The sequence below is a fragment of the Cyprinodon tularosa genome, unplaced genomic scaffold, assembly GCF_016077235.1.
Source record: "Cyprinodon tularosa strain WSP-4 unplaced genomic scaffold, ASM1607723v1 ctg949, whole genome shotgun sequence".
NCBI classification, from domain to species: Eukaryota; Metazoa; Chordata; class Actinopteri; order Cyprinodontiformes; family Cyprinodontidae; genus Cyprinodon; species Cyprinodon tularosa.
In genome coordinates, this window is record NW_024039728.1 from 139,228 (window position 1) to 157,201 (window position 17,974).

At 37.5% G+C, this 17,974-nt stretch overlaps 2 protein-coding genes across 5 annotated transcripts in view; both read left to right on the plus strand.

Moving 5' to 3' along the window:
- The first annotated feature begins 298 nt into the window (after window positions 1-298).
- On the plus strand, window positions 299-8,933 carry thg1l (tRNA-histidine guanylyltransferase 1-like). Of its 3 annotated transcripts, none has more exons than XM_038275176.1 (7): window positions 299-366; window positions 646-840; window positions 3,495-3,671; window positions 3,749-3,918; window positions 3,994-4,082; window positions 7,047-7,154; window positions 8,578-8,933. In XM_038275176.1, exons 2-7 carry the CDS (start codon window positions 653-655, stop codon window positions 8,737-8,739), a joined length of 894 nt encoding a protein of 297 aa, XP_038131104.1. In that variant the 5' UTR covers window positions 299-366; window positions 646-652; the 3' UTR covers window positions 8,740-8,933. The 3 variants fall into 3 exon arrangements, with proteins under 3 accessions (XP_038131104.1, XP_038131105.1, XP_038131106.1); XM_038275177.1 differs by having other exon boundaries at window positions 317-366; window positions 769-840; XM_038275178.1 differs by lacking the exons at window positions 299-366; window positions 646-840 and having other exon boundaries at window positions 3,605-3,671; window positions 3,844-3,918.
- Window positions 8,934-13,735: 4,802 nt separating this feature from the next.
- adam19b (ADAM metallopeptidase domain 19b) overlaps window positions 13,736-17,974 on the plus strand; it is a 49,610-nt gene continuing 45,371 nt past the window's right edge. Inside the window, exons 1-3 of one of the 2 annotated variants that reach the window (XM_038275179.1) lie at window positions 13,736-13,962; window positions 14,114-14,226; window positions 14,322-14,392. In XM_038275179.1, coding sequence (XP_038131107.1) covers window positions 13,857-13,962; window positions 14,114-14,226; window positions 14,322-14,392 — 290 coding nt within the window. In that variant the 5' untranslated portion in view covers window positions 13,736-13,856. The remainder of the gene's footprint in view (window positions 13,963-14,113; window positions 14,227-14,321; window positions 14,393-17,974) is intronic. The other variant, XM_038275180.1, reaches the window with a different exon arrangement.

Consider the following 17,974-nt stretch of genomic DNA (forward strand, 5'->3'; position numbering starts at 1 on the left):
CACCGTTTGCCAGTTGACAAAAGCAAAAATAAAAGATTAAGACATATAAGAGCAAAATGATAAATAAATAAATTATAATGGATATACATCCCCCCCATGGTACAGAACTGTCACCAACTAACAAGTTGTGATGCACATCCTTTAATTAAGTAATATTAATTAAAATATTTTACCACTGGCATTAGATAAATCCACGCAGTTCGCCAGAAGATAATTAATGAATATAGGATGAAAAAATGTTTCCATAGATTTCCTAGAAGAAACCAATAACTGATCTTGTTCACCCGGAACCTTTGTTTGAGGAGACTTCTGAAGGTAGTGTTGCACTTAGGACAGCATTGGTGGACGGACTATACACAAAGCAGCGTGAGTGATCCCGGAGAGCCGATATTTAATAGATGTGTTATTAAATAAGAGTAATATTAGTGAAATGAGGTGGCAGAAAGCTTGAATAATCGGGTTAGCTGTTTTATTAGCATAACCAAATAAACGCGTAGCTCAGTTGCTAACTGCTCATTCATTACTAACAGACGATGAATTAATCGAACGTGTTGCTGCAAATAATCCAGATACTGTCTAAATAATAGATGTAGTTGACATTGTTTTAATGAGGTGGTGTTTTTCCCCTTTTTTCCCCCCCAACAGTCGCTTTATGTTGATCGGAAGAATTTGCAGACTCGGAGCTGCAGGAAGATCCTGTTTCACTCTGAGTTATTTTTCCAGCTCCGCTGTTATTATGGCAAAAAGTAAATTTGAATATGTCCGCAGCTTTGAAACAGACGACACTTGCCTAAAGAACTGCTACATTGTCGTAAGACTGGACGGTCGCAACTTCCACAGGTGAGTTTTCTGCTTCATTGTATTGTTTTTATTTTAAAAATGTAACATTTATTTTATCTATCTTTAAACTATTGTTAAAGAAATGCTCTCTGTGTGTGTTTACACCTTGAAGTTTTCTCTCTCTGGTTGTTTTTTCTTCCTGAAAAGAGATCAGTTAGGACAAACTCTTTAAATAACACTTCATAACTTATATGTATTAAATAACAATGAGAATTTACTACAGAGTTTGATAGAAATTGTAATCTTACTCAGATCAGATAAATTGCTTAGAGTTAAAGAAGACAGCTGCTCACCTCTCAGGAAGTGACCCTGATTAACAGTTAAAAAGCCATTTTATACATCTCCAATCTGCCACATCATCACATCACACATGTTAGCAGATGAGGAGACATCAATGGCTGCAGCCTTATCAAAATATTACACTTTGTTCTTAACTGAAGGGCATCGCTATCCGGTCTGTGGTCCTTTGCCGCATGTCTCTCCCTCTCTCTCATACCCCCTTTCCTGTCGGCCTACTGTTGAAAAATGAGCCACTAGTGCCGCAAAAACTCAGGAAAAACAAATTAAATAAACTATTGTGGAAAACATCAGTTCTAACATGCAACAGGCAGCTTCTATTAAAGTGTAACAAACTCACACATCATCAGTGATAATTGTTACGTCCACCAGGCTTGTTTGGTGGGGGTAACATTAAAGGAGACCACTCTTTAAAGTGAAAATTGAATTTATTAAATTATACTAAAGAAACAATACCTGAATAATGGATAAATACAATGGGGAATAGGAAATGGCTTAATGCAAAACCAATAACTAAACAGAAATAGGCAAATGCAAACAAACCTAACAAAACCCAACCATAGAATACAAACCAAACCAAACTAAACGGGGTGCTGAGGAGGTAAGAGGGAGAAGCCTCCTGTCTGCTGCTTGCATGACAGCTTTTAAAGCAGACGAGCACCAATTAGGGCGAAACAGATCACCTGCAGAAGGCCTGCATCCAGAACCCTGCAAGGAAAAGTGCAGAAAGCCACTGCAGCCGTAACATAATTATCTTATCACTATCCAGTTGATTGCTGGTGAAGATTCTCAGTCATTCAGGTCAGAGTCATTCCAAAAAAGTAAAAAAAACTATCTACCGGACTTTGTTTCCAAGTTTGAAGATGTTTCTCTTCCCATCCAGGAAGCTTTTTCTATTCATAATGATAGAATCAGGGTTGAGTTCCAATCTGTATAGAGTAGCCTAACAAAGCCTTGTTGTGGCTTAGGAAACATGCAAATTGCACTGGAAGAACAGGTCCGCCTCTTGGTAATCGGGAGTCGTTGAGGTCTTTGTTAGCCTCCAATACCCGCTATCATAATCCTCATCACCATGAAGGGGACCAAAACATGTCGCCAAGTCAACAATTCCCAGAGGCCACAAGTAATTATGTTCAAATACTTTGTTACTGTACTTAAGTACACTTTATGTATCTATACTTTACTCCATTACTTCTACTCATTACATTTTTACACCAGTATCTGTACTTTCTATTCCTTACATTAAAACAAACGTTACTCGTTACTCTTGGCTTCGTTTTAATGTTCTAAATATTTATTTCCCGTCATGTGCGCCATCCAATGCAGATCATGTGCTCCATACACATCTAGTGAAAACTAGTGATTGGATGAGTCATATAACGCAAACACAATCTATTAGGGGTGGAACGGTTCACAAAATCCACGGTTCGGTATATGTTGATTGTTACACCGAAATCCCATAATAATTAATGAAATTAATGAAAAAATCCCCCCCAAAAAATGAATTGTAATTATTTTTAATGATCCGAGGAAACCCTGGATCATTTCCGCATGTTTTGCTGCTTTGAATTTCATCATCTGGCGCATGCCCTCTACGATCTCCAAGGAACTCAGAGCGGAGCGGACGGGAGCCACAGTGGAGGCTGTAGGCTTTGCTTTGTGCAGGCGGTCTGGAGCGCAGCGGGGCGAGCGCTGATGGAGTATGTGGGATTTCGGGGTTAGCATGACATGTTGGTCATGTTGCTGTTAGCATAAACAAAACGTGTTGCACAATGCTTGCACACTGTTGCACTTTTATCCACAACTTTCTTTCCGCCGTCATCGTAGGTCACTCTAAATGCAAAGTGGTCCCATACAGCAGACCTATAAAGTGCTGCTGGAGCGTCTTCCAACTCCTGTTCTTTCCCACTCGCCATACCCACACAATTCTCCACAACAACTGATTTTTTTCTGCTACACCCGGCTACGCTGCTTCGCTTCTTCTTCTTCTTGTTTACTACTGGTGGTTGGCTTTGGTCGCAGTACCGCCACCTTCTGCTCTGGAGTGTAAACGCTTCGCCTATGAGAAAAAGGAGCAGCGCATGAACCGAACGCAACACACGCGAACCGAACCGAGACAGTTGAACCGAACGGTTCGGACGGTTTTCATAAACCGTTCCATCTCTAATATCTATACTTCTACTTAAGTAACAAATGTGTGAACTTTTGACACCACTGATAATTCCCCCTAACGACCTCCTTTTAGAGGCCGGTATCAGGTGTTGCAGGCTAAGAAAAAGGGGTGGAGCTGTTTTTTCAGTTAGATTTGCATGTTTATTTATTTGTTTTTGACCTTTTTTGGAATGAATCTGTTTCAGGTTTGCAGAGCAGCATCAGTTCAAAAAGCCGAATGACGACAGGGCGCTGGGGCTGATGAGCAGGAGCGCTCGCTCTGTCATGGAGGAGTTGGAGGATATCATCATCTCCTATGGTCAAAGTGATGAGTTCAGCTTCGTTTTTAAGAGAAGCTCCAACTGGTTCAAAAGAAGAGCCAGGTCCTCTTTCACCAACATTCCCAGATCTCTCATTCATTCTGGTTCTGTTTAGTCAATGTTCTCTCCTTGTTTTGCAGTAAGCTCATGACTCATGTGGCTTCCCAGTTTTCCTCCTCATATGTGTTTTACTGGAAGGACTTTTTTGGAGAACAGCCCCTGCTGTACCCCCCCAGCTTTGATGGACGGGTGGTTTTGTATCCCACAAACCGGAACCTGAGGGACTACCTCAGCTGGAGGCAAGCAGACTGTAAGTTTATTCATGTGTGTTTCAGTTCATATCTCTGCAGGATCTATATATTTATGCACGTTTTCTATATTTTAGGCCACATTAATAACTTGTACAACACAGTTTTTTGGACCTTGGTTCAGAAAGGAGGACTTACTACAACACAGGCTGAGGATCGACTAAAGGTGGGAACAAAAACGGATCAGCCTCTTTGTTTGTACGTAAGAAAATGTGTCAGAGTGCATGCTGGGAAAGCACTTTAAGTTTATTATTATTTATCTCTTTATCAAAAAGAAAATCACAGTTTTTAAATCTTTCAGTTAAAAAAATCTGAAAGGTGCGGCATATGTTTGCTTTGGTCAGTGGGTTGGTCATTTTATGGAACTAGTATTCTGTGCAATTAAAGTTTCCATCACCATCGATTATCTACAGACCGAATCTTTCATGGAGGAAGATAACCGTCAAAAACGAAACAAAAAGCGTTTGAGTAAATGTCTGAATGTATAAATAAAGGTAAACAAATTTAAGATTTTTATATTACTTCCTTTTCATCTCATCAGATTTTTCTTTTGCCAGAATATAAATTTAGAAGTTACTGCTGTGCAGAATTAAAGTACATATTATAAATTCAAAACTACAAATCACAAATTACATCATTAATTTGTGATTTTGTATTTGCATATTTTTTTATTTCTACTTTGAATGTTTTTATTGTAATTTTTACTTGTTTTCTTGTGTTTTGCAATTTTACCAGATTATAACTAATTTGCTTACTCGCCGGGGTTCTTATGCTGCGTTCAGACCGCAAGCAGCAGGAGCAAAGTTCTGAAGCGCGGATGAAGCGTCTTTGCTGCTCCAGCTTCGCGGTGGTAAAGTGGGTCTGATGCACGATGGGCGGAGCTATCCTATCCTTTCTTTGCCTGGAACAATGGCAGCTATATTTGCTGTGATCAGTGGCTAAAAAGTAGTTTTTATATGTTTTTGAAATTGAAAGTCCACCTGAAAATTTAATCTGTTCAGTGAGTTCATCCAGATTACTATCCTGCGAAATATTATTTCTCTGTCGGAGCCGCTCAGACTCCCACATACCGGCGGTGCGCTGTCACTAGGAATCCCATTCAACAGCAGCCTAAGGCCCGCTCGCCTCCTCGCGGTTTGCCGCAGCGGCTGGAAGGCAGGTTTAATGTATGTAATCCAAGCTGCAGGCACCAGGATGATAAAATGTAACAAATGTTGCCGGCAGGTTTCCACATTTTAAGTTAATTTAGGCGTTAATAAACTGTTTCAGAGGAGTGATCATGGCGCTCTGAATCAGCAGTGCTGTGTTTGTCTCCCTGCCAGCTCCCAGATCAGCTTCTCTGATTGGTTGATGCGGCGCGTCCAGCAGCCAAAGTTCAATTTTTCCTGCTTTTGCAGCGCCTTCAATGCTTCAGATTCTCAAAAGCTCACGACGAGCTGCTTCAGCTGCTCAAAACGCGCTGCAGGACCGTTTGCTGCGCCTTGATGCGCGTCAACCTTTGACTTTGCTTGTAAACCAGCTGCTGCCTGTGTTGCTTTAGTTGTGAATGTATCATAAGACTTTTACATAAAAGGCTGGACTCCTGGAACGACGGTTTAAAATCCAGTCACCAATGAGCAATTAGAGGTTGGAGTCTGATTGATTGTGCTGAAAAGTGGCTCTTTTGCAGATACCGAGTTCATATTGGTAATGAGCGAAGAATGGAAGGCCTTCGGCCTGTGAGAGCTGGGATGTTTAAGGGTTTACAGGCGATTATATAGTTATATCATTCATTAAGATGTGAAATAATGGCTTAAAAATGAGATTTTTGCCCTGATTCTGTCCCTCATAGCTGAAGAGGACCTATAATAAAAATAAAGACTTCTAACTGCTTTGCAAGAAGCAAATCCTGCAAAATCAACAGTGTATTAAATCCGTGTTCTTCCCACTCTACATTCCTATCAGTTTTAAATTAAGGATTTTATAAATGTGAACTTCATGTTTGTTTTCTTTAAGCAGCTGAGAAACAAACATGTTTATTTGAAAATTATATTTTTTTCACTTTTAAAATGTATGAAAAGTTGTTCCATAGGTTGTAAAGTGCATCTAAAGTTGTACTTGAAAGTTTACGTACCCTCTCATTAAAGAAAACTATAAATTCAAACTATTACTTCAGATAATAATAATAATAATAATAATAATAATAATAATAATAATAATAATAACAATAAATAAAAATGTCCTAAATGATAATTTAGTAAAACTTTATCCCAACTGAGGCAGCGAGGGGTGCTTGTTTCTAACTCCAGCTGCCTACAGGCGAGAGGCAGGGAACGCCCTGACAGGTCATTTAGATTTTTTTGTTTAAAGAAATAATAAATAAATAAATAAAAAAACTTCCCCAGACAAATTAAACCACTTTCCTCATAAAAAGAGCAGAAGTCTTTATGTAAAGTTTGCTGAAAATGACAGAAAACCTGATTTCAGTGATTTCTTGCTCAACAAAATGTCATTTCAGGAGCTCCATCAGGCTTATTTACTTGTTTTATGTATTAATATATAAATATGTGTGTATATAATCAAAATCAATGTCAGGATTTCATTATTTTAATCTTTTAATTTGTTATTTTTTATTTGTGCTGTCTTTAATGGGCATGTCAGCTTTTTTTTGGCTGTTTTTGTTTCAAAGAAAACGTGGTTATTTGAAGCCACAGCTTCACTGCCTGCTCTGCTGACATTTCATCTCAAACATTTGGTGAAGTAGTGGAAACTATTATATATTTAAGATTTCATCAGGCTGTTTATGCCGCATCGATTGACACAAATGGGCTTTAATGGCAGCAGCTGCCTGGACTGAAGCAGCTGTTCTCTATACGTCACTTCAGCTTTCTGCTCAGGAGTCCAGCAGTGAATAGAAATGTTTATGATAGAATGATACTGATTTAGAGCTCATTAAATGATTCTCATCCTCTTTTCTTTATATTAAAAAAGTAAAAAAAAAATGTATTTCCTGGAACAAATTAAATAATGACACAATAGAACCAGCAGGTGGTGCTGTCTGGTGGTGTGATTACCTATTCAAGCTCCTGTATATGTGACTATTTGTATTGATAATTCAACAAAACTAAATTATTTTTTTTTATTTACTCAGGGAACGTTGGCTTCAGATAAAAACGAGATCTTATTCTCCGAATTCAACATCAACTATAACAACGAACCTGTCCTTCACCGGAAAGGCACCGCCTTCATCTGGGAAAAGGTTTGTTTCTGCAAAGACCGAGCTGAGCTCATTCTGCTCTGAACTGGGAAATATTGACATAATACCTGGATGATGATTAAAATCTCATTTCTTTTATGCTCAGCATCAGTTTCTCTGTAATGTTTCTTTATTTGTTTTGTCATGAATCTAATCTGACCCATAAATTAGTCCCCAGCCTCATTTCAAGTTGCTGGTAGAGTCTGGTACTTAGAGTAGATGGATTAAAAGGTTAAAAGACCAAAATAAAAACTCTAAAAGCCTGAAGAACCAGAAACAGCTGATGAAAATAAAGACTAGTTTTTTTATTGGGCTGTAAACTTCTGCAGTCTGGTCCAACACAGCCTCACCTTTTAGATTTCTCTTTCTTTAGCGGCAGGAAATAATTGGTTTTATTCAGATCTTTTCCATTTGTGACAATATTATAATTTATTTTTATATCTGATAGAACTATAAATGTAAAATTAAGTTTCTAGTAGTAGATCTTAAGCTGAATAGACTGTAATGGTTCAGGTTATTATCAAAGATGAAACAAAAACATAACTTTATTATTATTAGAATCAAACTAAAATAGCTCAGTGTGATGAGATGTTTATCCTATTTTTAAGGGTTATTAGATAATAGAGTTTTTTTTCTGCTTTGTTTTTTTTTTTTCTAAATCTGACTGATTTTGGAATTTAAATTAAAGAATTATCAACTCTGACCTCTAATTAGCAGGTTAAATGCTAAAAAGTAGATCCTCTTTTTATAATTATTACTTCAAGATTATTTCCAGATTGTAATTTATATGTAACAGCAAAAAACGATGGTTATTTTCTACGTTTTTTGCTTGAGTTTAGTCAAATGCTTCTGGGAACAGAGACTTTAATAGAATAATCAGAATAATAAAAGTCAATTTTTGCTTTTTATTTCAATGTTTGTTACATTTAATATTTCCTTTGATTAATTAACTGTAGAAAGAAAGCTGTTTTTTTCCCCTTTTCAATCAATTTCAGGTATCCTTCCTTTTCTTTTAGTAGACATGTGGCATTACCGTAGTCTTTATATAGTTGAGTCCTTGAACCCCAGTCGGCCTCGGCAGATGGCCGCTCACTGAGCCTGGTTCTGCTGGAGGTTTCTTCATGTTAAAAGGAGTTTTTCCTCTCCACTGTCGCTACAAGCATGCTTAGTGTGAGGGATTGCTGAATGAGTCGATGCAATCAGCTGGTTTACTTTAGATAGAAAACTTTGAATCAATCTGACTGGATGATCTGGTGAACTGTAAAGTGCCTTTAGATGACATGATGTGAATTGGCGCTATAGAAATAAACTGAATTGAATTGAATAAAGTTCAGAAAAAAATAGAAAGATTTCCAAATTCGGAAGAAAACTAAAACTCTGATCGGTTTATTCTATTATTCACATTCTTAATTTTTGTTTTATATAGCGGGAGGAGACTGTTAGCAAACGGATGAAGCTACCAAATGAAGAGGAAAAGGAGGTTCCCGTAACGCGGAGCAGGAGGAGAGTGGAGGCCTTCCACTGTGACATCATAGGGGAGCAGTTCTGGGAGGAACACCCAGACGTCCTGGAGGACGACGCCTGCTGACACCTCCTCTTCTTAAAACAAAAAAAAAACATTTCTGAGCTCAGAGTATTTACTGCTGCGTCTCAGAGACTCTGACTGAAGAGGCGCCGCGATATGGAGGGAATTTTGTGTCAATATTTTCACGAGCAAAGGACACATTTTGTAAATAAAAATTACAATCCTGACATTATTAAACTTTACAAAAAAAAATGTAATCGTTGGTTTTGAGAGTAATTTTGATGTTTTCACAGATTTGGTTTCTTTTTTTTTCCAGAATTAGCAAATTTGTAACCATTTTTTACAGATTTGACATTTAAAAAAAATTTCCAATCCTATTCAACACTTTTTTTTTTTCAGACTTATTTTTTTTTTGCCATTTGTAACCATTTTTTTTTTTTTTTTTACAAATTTGACATTTAAAAAAAAATTCCAATTCTATTCAACACTTTTTTTTTAAGCAAAAAATATGTTTATTAGATTTAGTTTTATGAATTGGCTTCTTTTAAAGTTTTATTGTACAGAAAACATTCCCAATACAAACGATCGCTCTTGATCAATGAAAATGTTGCTAACGTCGCTGCAGACCAATAGAAAGCTTTCTTTGCTCATATGGGAAAACCGCCCACACAACATGAAGAGTGATCTCTGAAATGTAGTTAAAGATTAATGCAATTTCTAGAACTTAAACTGAAAAAAGAAATTTGAAAAAAAAAAAAATCTGAAAATACAAAATCAAAAAAAAGAAATTGAAAAGAAATTCTGAAAAGAAAAAATCTAAAAAGATGAAAGAAACATAAACACAAATCAGGAAATATAAAATCTCTAAAAAGATTAAAAGAAAATACATTTGAAAAACGACTCTTGTAAAGTCTGTAAAAAAAAAAGAAAAAACATTTAAAACATTTCCTAAAAAATATAAAATCTGAAAGAAATGTGAAAAAAATTTGTAAAAATAAATTTAACAAGAAAAGTTAAAAAATTTACACTCAAACACCTTTTTTTCCCCCTAAAAGAGTAGTTTATGGATTGCATTTTTTTCAAACTTAGATTTAAAAACACGTTATTTGCTAAAATAATGGAACAAAATACAAATGGAAAATTTCATTGAAGCTAAATATGGCCGCTCTAACACCATTATTCTTCTGTAGCCTATTTGTTTAATTTATTAAGCCATTTCCATTATAACCTGTTAAAGTGCAGCCATATTTGTTTCTTCCATTATCAGTTATCCGACCTGCGGCATGTCTTGCCTTGTCCATCCTGCTCTACTGGGGTTACCTCTCTAAAAATACGTCCTCATGTGATATCATGAATGGCATTCAAATACAACCAACACCTGATATTTAAAACCTCCCTGGACCTCCAATCATTTTATGCATTAGCTTTAAGTTTCATTCAGTCTCTTAGAAAATAGATTTTATAAAAAAAAATCACAATGTGCAGAAAAAAACAAACTTTTATGAACTAAATTAAACATAATGTATCCGAGGCTCCCAGTAGGAATGGTTTCATTGGTCTGCACTGTCAACAGGGCTAAGAATACCTCCCACACCCTGCATCCACTCTACCCACTGACATATTTATCATCACACTTCCAGTGACCGGCCCAGTATGAGCGGCGGCTGCAGGATTACTGTATTCTGTTACTGTAGTGGGCTCAGTTACACTGGAGTGTTACAACTTTATTTCTGATTCTGCAAGCTCCTTAAAAACCTGGGCATCGTACTGTAGTTCACATAATAGGAAGTGAATATTGGTTAAGTAAAAAAAAAAAAAAAGATCTTTTTTAATTCTGCATAAATCAAACCAGCTGTGACTCCATTTGCTTTGAGGGGTGGCTGTCTCCGTCTGCAGACAATGACTCGACAAATGGCCGTACATTAGAAACAAGCACATGCTGAGACAAGTGGTGCAGTTATTTAAAGATGGCATGAATGAACCGTGCTGAGGTGTTATCCCATTGTGCTGCTGTCAGGGAATAAAAAAGAAAAACAGCTGATTCTGATCTTTACTGTGATGCTGGAAGTTCAGTCATTTCTGTTCAGTGGTTCTTTGATTTCTCTTAATATGCAGGCAGAAAACATTTTTTCCAGTTGCTTTTCCATTGTGCTGGTGAAGATTCTCAGTCATCCAGGTCATAGTCATTCCAAAAAGTAAAAAAAAAAACAATCCACTGGACTTTGTTTCCAAGATTGAAGACATTTCGCTTCCCACCCAGGAAGCTTTTTCAATTCAAAATGTCAGAAATACAAATTAACTTTTGGATAAACCAGTTGATGTCATCAGAGGTATAGAAAATAAGAGGGAAACAATCTAAGAATTGAAATTACTCATTTATTTTTTTTTATAAAAATGGCTATCAATATTTTACTTTCTTTTAGCAAAGAATAAACTTGTTTTGTATTTTCGGTAAAGAAACAGTTGAATAAATTCAATATTCTGTATGGGAAATCAAACATATAATATACAGAAGGGCTGTTTGCATTTATTTGACTGAAATATTACTAATTATTTTTACAGCAATGTATTTTTTATGGTAGCTATACCTGCTCTGTTTAGAAAATTTTTAATCTTTTGAGTTTTTTTATATTTATTTAGTCACTGTTTCCCATATTTCCTCCTGACAGAGTTCTGTCAACCTCAGTTTAACGTTGCAGTTTAAAAAAATATGATTTTTATTTTTTTTTCCACATCAGATTAACTTTTCTGGTGTTTTTGTTTCACATTTCATTTTGTTAAAATCTGCTTGTAAGTTTATACCAGCTATGTATAAAAGGGAGTATGAATAAAGACTTACTGAGTTATTAAACTGGAGTTTGGCTCCCCCTGCTGGCCTGGAGGCCTACAACAGCCTCTTAGTTTGGTTACACCTGTAGCTGGCTGAGATCTAAAGTTCCATTAAAGAAATGTAAAACTAGATGTTATTAACTAATCACAGTGCTGCATTGTTGGATGAATGAACCTCTGTGATAATTATTATTTTCAGCCTGTAGGTTTTATCCATCGTTCTGTATAATTGAAGAATATCCACCAGATCAAGTGCAGGTCAGGAGTTTGTTCTAGCTCATCGTTGTGTTGCCATTTCTTTGGAATACAGAGAGCCAAAACATAAATGATGAAAGACATAAATGTGAGTAAAATATAAAATTAAATAAGTAGATGTCACACATTTATACCCCCAGAGGTTTGTAAGAAACTGAACTAGTAGAGGGTTAGGAGAATATTTTCAAAGTCATATAGTCACAAAGTCAATATTTTCAAAGTGATGTGATGTCTGAGGTATAAGGAGGCAATAATGTATCATAAAGTACTTCAATGGGAATATCTCATTCAATAAGTAGATCTAACATTTTGTATCACTTGAAAATGCATTTATTTAAAAATAAATAAATCCCTTAATTGTCCCACATTGGGGAAATTCACCCTCTGCATTTTACCCCTCCCTTTGGGGAGCAGTGGGCTGCCATTGTGCGGCACCCAAGGAGCAGTGTGGGGTTTAGGGTCTTGCTCAGGGACCCATAGTGCAGGCTGTGGGGATTGAACCAGATACTTGAGACCTTCTCAGAGTGCAAGCGCTCTGCTCTAATCACTAACCCAACACTCCCTTTAGAACAGAATAGAAAATCCTTTATTGTCCCACAAATGTGAACCTTGAAAAGTGTATAAAAAATAAAAGAATATGTGACAGAATAAAAACATAGATTAGATACTGTACTGTACAATGGATTAACAATATAAATACTGTGCATCTTGAGAATAAATAAACAATATAGAGCTATGGACATTTTTACAGTAATGGATATCTGAATATAGCAGCAACATTAGAGATGTGCAAAAATGACAGCAGCAGGTTATTTAACTGACTAAGATAGAAATTGTGCAAAAATCAGCATGAATGTAGCAACATACATAGATATATATGTATGTATGTTTGTATAAATATATATATATGTGTGTGTGTGTGTATATATATATATATATAAATATATACATACATACATATATATGTATGTATGTGTGTATAAATGTATGTATATATACATACATACATATATATGCATATATATGCATATATATATATATATATATATATATATATATATATATATATATATATATATATATATATATATATATATATATATATATATATATATATATACACACACACACATAAATATATACATACATACATGTATATATACGTCAGCTGTGCTGCTTCCATCAACACCTTTGTTTACAGATGCTGGAGATCAGCCTGTTTTCCAGTGTGGTCCTGTTTCTCTGACTGTGACTAACTGGATGTCCTCTCTTCATCCTCTGACATGGGAGCTGGCTTGGTGCTCGTCTGCCCGGCTGTGTGTTTCCTGGACGGGGCTGCCTTTTAAAGCTGCTTTTTGTATCTCTTCCTCTGTCTCCTTGAACCCCAGTGGGCCTCTGCAGATGGCCGCTCACACTGAGCCTGGTTCTGCTGGAGGTTTCTTCCTGTTAAAAGGGAGTTTTTCCTCTCCACTGTTGCTACAAGCATGCTTAGTGTGAGGGATTGTATTTGACTCAATGAGTCAATGCAATCAACTGGTTTTCCTTAGATAGAAAACTTTGTATCAATTTGACTGGAGGATCTGGTTGAACTGTAAAGTGCCTTGAGATGACATGTGTTGTGAATTTGGCGCTATAGAAATAAATTGAATTGAATATATATGTATGTTGAATTCATGTATATATATAGACATACATACATATATGCATATATATACATACATACATATATTTATATACACATATATATATAGACATAAAAATTGTAAAATACACAACTAAATGTTTAATATAGATCATTATAAATATGTTAAATAAAAAATAGAAAGTCATTAAAGTGTTATATATATATATATATATATATATATATATGTCTGGATATGTAGAGGGAAGTAATAGTATTTTTAGGGGTGATCAGTGTATTTCTGGGCTCCTTTCATCACATCCTGCCCTGAATGAGAGGGAGGGGCTGATGGTTCCTCTGCGCTCCCAGCATCTCATTCAGCCTGAGCGCAGCAGCAGGAGCGGCTTTCCGCGATGCCTCTGCGCCGTCTGCTGTGAACCATCCATCCCATGCAGGCTGCTCTCCGCTCGGTAGGATGCTTCCTCCTGCTCTCGGTGTCCTCCGGGTCTCCCTGTGTCTCTGCTTCACGGTCTTTCTGCACCGAGTCTCTGCTGTTCGCTCCGGGGACGCTGTTTCTGACGGTGAGGCTGCTTTTGTTGGAGCAAATCTGTGTTTTCTAGTTTAATGTTTGATATTAAAGCATGCACGCGTTGGACACAGATGCGTTGGTTTATTTTAAAAACAAAAACACATTTTTTCATATGTTTATCAGCAATTCTTTGGTATTTCCAGCAGGAGAAAAGAAGCAGAACAGAGCGAAGAGCCTCGAACACATCCAGAGTTATGAGATTACATCTCCTGTGTGGCTGCATCCTGTCAGGCACATCAGATCTGCTAACAAAGAGGTTTGTGATCAATCTCAAATGATTGTCAAATAAAAAAAAAACTGTTTCCAATTAGCAATATGATGCAATGATAACATCTGTGTTTATGTGTCCAGCATCCAGCAGAGGTCCAGGTTCTGATCTCAGCTGAGGGTCAGCAGCTCACATTACACCTGGAAAGAAATGAGTGAGTATTATAAGGACACTACATCTTTAATTATATGGGTGGAAAAGGGTGCCAGAATTAAATTAAAAATGGTCTTTCCATAGCCCAAATCTGCAACGTAATCATTGTTTCCATGTGGTTTAATAAAGTAAGAGCTGCAATCATTAGTTCCGGGTGCAATTTTCTCATTAGGACTAAAGTGCCTGAAAAAAGCTTTTTAATTTGGCTTCAATATTTCCATATTTTCTTATATTAAAACTAGTGTTGCACTGATGCCGATACCAGTATCGGGCGGGGTCCAGTTTTAATTAAAATACACGCTCATTAACATCATTTTAATAATTCACTCCCTATATTTAATCTGCCACTGTGCGGCGCCAGGGGAGCAGTGTGAGGTTAAGGGTCAGAGAGTCAGAATGGAGGCTGTGGGAGTGGGTTTCAAACTCACAACCTCATATGATTCCAAGCTTTATACCCTATCCACTGGGCTGCCACTCCCGCCGTTGCTAATAACGTGAGGCTTGAATAAAATCATTTATTGTTAAACACAGAAAATTAATTTCTAATCACTTTGCAGCGACTCTAAAGCATTTTTTTCCTTTTCTGTCCAGCATTTTTTTATTGTAAGTTGACCATAAAGATGAATGTTGGATAAAGTCAGATTTCTGCTCTTAGCCCGAAGATGCAATGCTAAAGTTACAAGCACCAACAACAAAGAAAACAGTCCTTTTTTAAGAGGTTGGTTCCACCCTCAAAGTAGCAAAAGTTGAACTTGTGCACAGAAACAGGTCTACATGCGAGTAATCTACCTAGTCCACCTGTAGCGAGGATCTACAGGTGGACTAAAAGCAAGAGAAGGAGCATGAAGTCATATTTGTGACAGAAGAGGTGATTTTTATTAGTTCCAGTAAAGACTCACTGACTTTTATTGGTTCTTTGGCCCAGTATGTGAGGCCTGTTATTACAAATGTAGAGCTTTAAACTAGTCTTGCACCGATACCGACACCAGTTTTGGGCGGGGCCCCGATCCAGCACTAAAATGGTGGTATTGGTATTGGCGAGTACCAACAAATATGGCCCCGATACCATAGAATAGCATCATCATCATAGCATCTTGATTCATATGTCGCAGCTAGTATGCGCAACGGTTGAAATCCGAATCGTTTCCTTTCCCATTGAGTTCCGTCCCAGTGTTCACGGGGATGGACGTCTGTGTCTTCGGCAGGCGTAGAGCTAACAGAACTGGCAGCGTTGCGAGGCAAGGGCTCAAACATGTACGGCTGGAAGCCTTCTACACCAAACCAAGCTTCTGCCGCCCTGGCGTCCTCTTCCACAACATCTTCGTCCCCGCTTTCCTCCTCTAAATAATGGAGACTCATCCACGACCTCCGACACTAAACTCTCCTCCTCTTGCATGTTTCCGCTGTCCATAGCGTTCCTTGACAGTGTCGTTTCTAAGTCATCAATTTAGTGCTTCTTGTTCCCAATGGAATTTCCCATTGGGAACCTGCTAGCACTGAGTTGCTAACTGGTTAGCAAGATGCTTCCAACAAACCAGCCCCAACCAAAGAGCTTGCGAACCTTCCTCCAAACTCATTCACTTTATTCACTCGTGGAAAGTCGTGCACCACATGGGAGAATTTGGAAATGCAACGTTTGGAACAGCCGCTGCCCTACAACTTTAAAAATAAATGCACATGCACAACCCTGTACCCTCAGTCACTATATAGAGCGGGGACTAAATAGTGGACTTTATAGCAAACTCACTTAACTGACCATTTGAACAAATTATCACTATTTTTTACTCACCGTTGCTCATGTAACTCCTCCACTGCGCAGTGCCTGTGCCATCTTTGTTATTAGTCGCTGTTGTCGGGTAGCGGCAGCCTATGGCGACAGTGGGCCGCTCTGATAGCAAATCCCATAATGCTTTGCGAGGAGAGCTCTCCATGCAAAGCATTCCTGGATATATCTGCCTCTTCTGAGGCCTTTCTTTTCTCTTACAATCATTTTCTAAGAACCACGGTGAGAAAGGTGAGCTTCGATGACTGTCTGAAACCGTAGCTCACCACAGATATATGCCTGACAGTGCACAGAAAAAGATAGCTAACGGGAAGTTGGACGGCCTTATGTTAACATGCGCGTTGGACGGCCTTATGTTAACATGTGATTGACAATTAGGAGGACCACTTATTGAGATGATCCACCCAGAAATAAAAGATATTCCTTTACACCTTTAAGTTGTTTAAATAGTATGGCACAATGATAAACCGACTAAAACATGTACCCAAGAGAGCTATAGTAGCACTGGAGGAGCTGCAGAAGTGCATCGCTCAGGTGGGAGGATCTGTCGGCAATAGGGAAATTCTGGTCTTTACAGCAGCAGAAAATCTATAAAAAAATGGACACACAAACATGGACCTTAGAAAAATGTATTTATAAGAATAACATAAATGTGAAGTTAAAAGATAAACCCTAAAATACTGTACTGTAAAGTGTTTTAACAATATAAAACTACGGTGGCCCTGAAGTGTAAACTGCAACTACAAATCTAAAAGCGCAACTACATTAAGGAAAACAAAACTACATTAACCTACCGGAAAAGGTAGGTACCAGTGGGAAACATGAGACATCGCTGATTGGATGATGCCGCTGTTTGACCCGGAAGTTGCGTCGTCTGAACAGTCCAGCTTCTTTTAAATGTGTCTTCAGTGTACGCAAACTAACGGAAATTTCGTGATTAGTCTTGAGCATATCCAGTAGCACCTCGTACGTATGTCCTGATTCAAAATATTCCTGGATAACGGCAGCTATGTTTGGGGCGCCGACAATAACCATGTTTTTAAAAGCCGCAGCAGGCAGAATGACTTCCGGTTCAAGGGTCAAACGGCGGCGGCGTCCAATCAGCAATGTCTCATGTTTCCCACTGGTACCTACCTTTCCCGGTAGGTCAATGTAGTTGCGCTTTTAGATTTGTAGTTGCAGTTTGGACTTCAGGGCCACCGTATAAAACTGTGCACCTGGAGAATAAATATACACCTATGAGCATTTTTACAGTAATCACCCACACTTGTTTTTCAGTGGTTAAGTTTTACCCTATAATGCCAAATGTATCGTATTTGATACATACGGTTTCTGAAATGTTTTGCGTCTGACACCTTTTGCATAATTTAATGGTAAAAACTTTGCTCAAAATCCTATTGTACACAATCAGATATACCTGATAAAAGCCAGCAGAAGACTACACAAAAAATAATCTTCACTTATCGCATAGTAATAAATTATTAATATAAAAGATGTATTTATGTTTTTTCTTTTTACATATTTTGTTAAAAGTCCAAATAAGGACTTCAAACCAAAAAAAATGTTCTGTTTTGTTTTATTCTTGATCGGGCTTTAAAGGGTTAAAGGAATAGTACACCCAAAACATGATTAGCCTTCATTTTCTATTCACCCCCATGCTGAACAACACTCTGGAGTACTTTTTTGATATCTCAAATGCATCTGGAGATCTGGGAGGCTTCTTGCTGTCTGCTGACATTCAAATAATGGAGGTCTATGGCGCCCGAGGCAGAAAGGTCCATAAAAGTCCACAAAAAACGT